This window comes from Populus euphratica, unplaced genomic scaffold (genome assembly GCF_000495115.2).
Source record: "Populus euphratica unplaced genomic scaffold, PopEup_1.0 scaffold804.1, whole genome shotgun sequence".
Taxonomy (NCBI): Eukaryota; Viridiplantae; Streptophyta; class Magnoliopsida; order Malpighiales; family Salicaceae; genus Populus; species Populus euphratica.
In genome coordinates, this window is record NW_011500593.1 from 55,856 (window position 1) to 61,387 (window position 5,532).

The 5,532-nt window shown below is 33.2% G+C and overlaps 1 protein-coding gene across 2 annotated transcripts in view; it reads left to right on the top strand.

Moving 5' to 3' along the window:
- The first annotated feature begins 240 nt into the window (after positions 1 to 240).
- The window catches only part of LOC105115543 (putative glycine-rich cell wall structural protein 1), a 16,445-nt gene continuing 11,153 nt past the window's right edge, over positions 241 to 5,532 (top strand). Inside the window, exon 1 of one of the 2 annotated variants that reach the window (XM_011012456.1) lies at positions 241 to 683. In XM_011012456.1, coding sequence (XP_011010758.1) covers positions 341 to 683 — 343 coding nt within the window. In that variant the 5' untranslated portion in view covers positions 241 to 340. The remainder of the gene's footprint in view (positions 684 to 5,532) is intronic. The other variant, XM_011012457.1, reaches the window with a different exon arrangement.

The following is a 5,532-nucleotide window of genomic DNA, read 5'->3' on the forward strand; positions in this document are numbered from 1 at the left end:
TCAAAAAAGAAAAGTCGGGGATAAAGCTTGTATTCTATTGCATATAACAGACGGTCCTCCACAGTACCGTCACCCAACCACCGACGCGCTCCCGTAAAAGTCAAGATTAACAAATGAGAGGCACCAGAAATTTGACAAACTTTTCAAAAACCATGTCTCGTCACCTTTACAATTAACGCCAAACTTTTCAAAAATCTTGTCTTGTTACCTTTGCAATGCCTATATATAGGGTTACCACTTCAAGCATTTCCAGTCAACAAAGCATACTTGTTTCTCATACAGGGAGTGACACGCATATTAAACATATACATTGAGCCGTACGTGAGAGAATAATCTGGAAATGGCAAGTCCAAGAGTGTTAGGGACTGCTTTCCTGGTCTTGCTTATTGTAGACCTCACCTTTGCTGCTAGGACACTGCAGTCAATTAGTGGAGGTGGAGGAGGAGGGCAGGGAGGAGGTGGTGGTGGTGGATCTGGATCAGGACTTGGGTCAGGTGATGGTTCCGGGTCTGGATCCGGGAGCGGTGAAGGATATGGTGCCGGTAGTCGTGGAGGAGGCGGGGGCAGTGGAGGAGGAGGTGGTGGCGGCAGTGGAGGAGGCAACGGGTCAGGTTCTGGCTATGGGTCTGGTAGCGGCTCAGGCTATGGTTCCGGTGGTGGGATAGGTGGCAGCAAAGTTGCTGGTGGGGGGGGGGGGAGGCTTTTGAAACTGTATTTGAATTGAGAACAATCCGAAGGACAATGGTGTAGAGATTCCTGAAGCCTTGAGAAAATATATGGGTGGAAAAGAATTCCAAATTTAACCATCGACGTTAGAAACACCTATTTTTGGGATTCACATCACCTTGTCCTTGTCTTTGTTCTTTAATTTGTTATTGCTAATCCAGTTGCTTTTAATTTATCCAGAATACATGGCTGTTCTCCAATCAATTTATAACAATTGTCTACCTCATTTTGATTTCAAGTTCAGCTTACTCCTTGGGCAAGTAATTAGGAATCAGAATTCTTGTAAACTTTTTTTTGTAGAATGTTTCAATCCTGAAATGATTTCATAGCTTTTTCATAATTCATTTTTAGATTTCCATGCAAAAGTTAAAAATTAAAAATAAATAAATAAATAAACAAAAAATTAAAAAATATTATCAAAAAAATATAATAGTTAAAAAATAATGCCAAAGCGCCTTAACAATTGTTAAAAATTAGTTGAGGAGGTTCAAAATTACAAAAATTAAAATTTAATATTATTTTGTTTATTTATGAGAGTTTTGTTAACAAAGAAAATTTAATTTGAAAAAGAAAAATCTAAAATTCATTTCAGGTTTCGTAATAAGTGGAAATATGTATTACTATGACTATGAACTTCATTCATGGATTTTCATGTGCATTGTAAATAATAAAAAAGGGGTAAGCTCTCCTCTCAAACCCGACAAATGAAGGGGAGCCCTCAATTTTTGTAGCCATTTTTCGTCTTGTTGTGATGCAATCACACGCTATTGAATCAAAACCAAGTGCAGATTGTTTTGGAAGAAACTCTTTGTAAGCCATGTGCTAGCATTTTTCGCTGCATCTGAAGGGATTGTTTTTGGAAGATTTGGCTGCAAGATTTATAAATATGTGAAAATTCTGGAGGTGAAATTCTAGGCTAAGCTCCTAAGAAGCTTTTGTTCCCTTCTCAAAGGTCATTTACAGGTGTATTCGTGCTCTATCTGTATTTGTATCTCATTTTAGTTATCATATTTGTTTCAAATTGTCCATCGAGTGTCAAATTCAACACCCAAAACTGCTTCTAACAGTTTGTGACCGCTACATGTTCATTTTAAACTGATTCTTTGTGGTATCGGTGGTGGCAAGGGTGGAGGCAACGGGTCAGGTTCTGGCGATGGGTCTGGTAGCGGCTCAGGCTATGGTTCCGGTAGTGGGATAGGTGGTGGAAAAGGTGGTGGTGGTGGAGGTGGAGGTCAAGGCTCTGGATCAGGAAGTGGGTCAGGCTATGGAAGTGGAAGTGGAAGTGGAGGAGGAGGATCTGGCTCAGGCTCAGGCTCAGGTTATGGAAGCGGGTCTGGTTATGGCTCTGGATATGGAGGAGGGAAAGGTAAAAGCTTGCCATGAACACAGAGGTTACCTTTTATTTTGTATTCTGAAATAAAATTGCAGGAGCTCACACATGCGTGCATATCTTCTGTTGGCGAGCAACTGCAACTGTGCATGTATAGACATACAAATCTCTTAATAAAAACCACTTTTTAGAGCACATTTTACTCTAAAATTATATTTTACAGATAATCACTCCACAAACCCTAATAAAAAGTGAATATATCATTTCCATAAAAACAGGATTTCATCACAAAAAAGAACCTCAAATAAAATTAAAAGAAATGAGCTCAAACTTTTGAAACTGCATTTGAATTGAGAACAATCCGAAGGACAATGGTGTAGAGATTCCTGAAGCCTTGAGAAAATATATGGCTGGAAAAGAATTCCAAATTTAACCATCGACGTTAGAAACACCTATTTTTGGGATTCATTTCACCTTGTCCTTGTCTTTGTTCTTTAATTTGTTATTGCTAATCCAGTTGCTTTTAATTTATCCAGAATACATGGCTCTTCTTCAATCAATTTATAACAAGGGTCTCTCTCATTTTCATTTCAAGTTTAGTTTACTCCTTGGTAAAGTAATTACGAATCAGAATTCTTGTAAACTTTGTTTCATAGAATGTTTCAATCCTGAAATGATTTCATAGCTTTGTCATAATTCATTTTGGGATTTCCATGCAAAAATTAAAAAAAAAAATAAATAAATAAATAAATAAAAAACTAAAAAATATTATCAAAAAATATAACAGTTAAAAAATAATGCCAAAGCGCCCTAACAATTGTTAAAAATTAGTTGAGGAGGTTCAAAATTACAAAGATTAAAATTTAACATTATTTTGTTGAGTGATGAGAGTTTTGTTGACAAAGAAAATTTAATTTGAAAAAGAAAAGTCTAAAATTATATGTTTATAGACTCCATTAAATTTTATTAAAGGTTTAATTGAATTTATGAAGGGTTTGATTATAAGAAAAATTAATTTTGAAGTTAATTTGGCTTAAATTGGATGAAATTCAAGTTTTGGGGTCAAAATATAATTTTTGAGAGTTAATTTGGTCAAATCAAAGGCTTAATTGCATAAATATTAAATTTTGATGGTCAATTAGGGGTTTAAATGGAGAAATTCAAAATCAAGGACCAAAATGAAAAACACGCGTAAATAGAGGGACTGTAATTAAATTGAATCAGGGGTCAAATTAAACAAATTAGAAGTTTATTGCTCAATTGAGAGTCAAATTGCACTAATATGAGACCAAGGACCAAGGATGGTCAACTTCAGGGCCGCTATTTGATTTTTGGTAGGGATGCAATTGTATTGATTTTTAAATCAAAATTGCAATTTAAGACTTGATTGAACAAATTACATTAGGAATAATGTGAACGCTGACATATTTTTGTCGCCTTTTCTTTTAAATAAAACTTCGTATTTTATCCAAAATGGTACTGTTTGATACACTATTCACATAAAAAATAAAAAAGGCTCAAAACGGTGTCGTTTTGAACAACGTTGTGGGTCTTCTTCTTCCCTTAGATGCGCAAAGTAGGGGAAGAAGAAGATTTTTTTTTCTTCCTTTATTTCCACTGTCATTTCTCTCCTAAATGATGCTCACTAACCCTACTTGCCCAAAAAAAATCTTTTCACATGTTAGAGGGGCCGCAACACAATGGTCTTATCCTCTGTCTCCTTTGTTTTTTTGCCTTTAAGAACAAGAAAGGAAAAGAAAGAGAAGAGACAAAGAAGGGAGAGAGGAAGGGCAGAACAAAAGAGAGGATAAAAGAGAGAAGAGAGAAACGAAGAGGAGAAAAGAAAAGAAAGAAAAAAAAAAGACCATTAGCAGCACTGTTGTAACCATCGCTCTAGCAGTCACCAACATTGCCACCATTACAAGTAATTGCGCCTCCCTTTTTCCGGTTTGTTGCCTCACCTGTATTTGCATGCAGAACGTGAATAAATCATGTTATGCAGCAAATGTAATAATGTCTAGTTACTTTGCTCATGCATAGTAACCAACTTATTCACATTTTGCATGACAACAAAAATACAATATAACCTCAAATCATAAACTCGAATCGTAAAATTATAAGTAATTATTTTTAAGTAATTATATTTTGATAATTCTAGTAAAAAAATTAAATTACAATAAAATCTAATAAAATAAGTCAACAATATTATAATCAATGAGTTATCTAAATAAAATAAAAAGATAGATAATATTGATCAATAAATTAATGACATTGAGAAATAAAAAATCTCAAAATAAAATTGCTCAAGGTAATCATTGAAAGGTAGGAAGCACACATAAACGTAGTGACAACCTAGTTGGTCCTATCACAATAAGTCTTGATAAACCCTTTTTAGGTTGCAAAATAATGAGTTTAAATTAGTAATTAATTAACAAAAAATCAATAATAAAATAAATGCCTAAACAATGTTTAATACACTAGAAAAAATTCAAATTAAAAATAATTATTTAAAAAGAAACAAATAAATAAAATAGAATAATTAAAAAATTCTTCATAATAAAAGTCTTCCATGTGGTCTGAATCTCTAATTTTTGCATATTATTTATAGATTTAAGTTATAATTTCAAACATGACATTCTCTTGTGATTTTAAACATGTTATTCTGTCTCGTTTGAATGAATTATTAGGCCTATCATATATAGTTGGAAAATCTTAAATGACTAATTTTCATCCCAACTTTAATCGAAGCAAAATCTCACTGGTAGTTCTAAATATATTCCAAACAATACACAAAGGTCTTAATTGATATATTTGACAATATTAGTTTACTAACTTTAACCCTCTAAAATATTATGTTTTCTAGCTTCATTTGATTTGAAAATTTACCATAATATATTTTCATATATCTAATATTTTCCTGAAAATTTTTTGTTTTATCTGATAAATGATTTGAAAAATATGTTTAATCTCACAAAATTAGCTAGCAGACATTTTAAAGCCAAATTTGAACCTGACTTAGTTCATAATATAAATTTAGTAAACTTATCAAATCAGATCAAGTTTACCGAGTTTTAAATTTTTGCACGAGTTAAATTTAATTTTACTAATTTTAAATTTTTAGTTTAATTTAGCATGTTAAATATTTATTAACTTATAAAGTCATAAAATTTTATAAATTAACTCATGATTTTAACAAACTCACCCTCACCCTCCACGTAAACAGAAACCCAAAGCACGTGTTCCTTTATATAATAGGAAAGATTACCGAGCAAGAGGTACTAGGAATTTGAGAAACCTTTCAAAAACCGTGTCTCGTGACCTTTACAATTCATGCCATACTTTTCAAAAACCTTGTCTTGCTACCTTCACAATGCCTACATATAGGGTTGCCACTTCAAGCATTTCCAGTCAACAAAACATACTGGTTTCTCTTATAGCGAGTCACCCGCATAAACATACAGATACGTTGAGCCGTG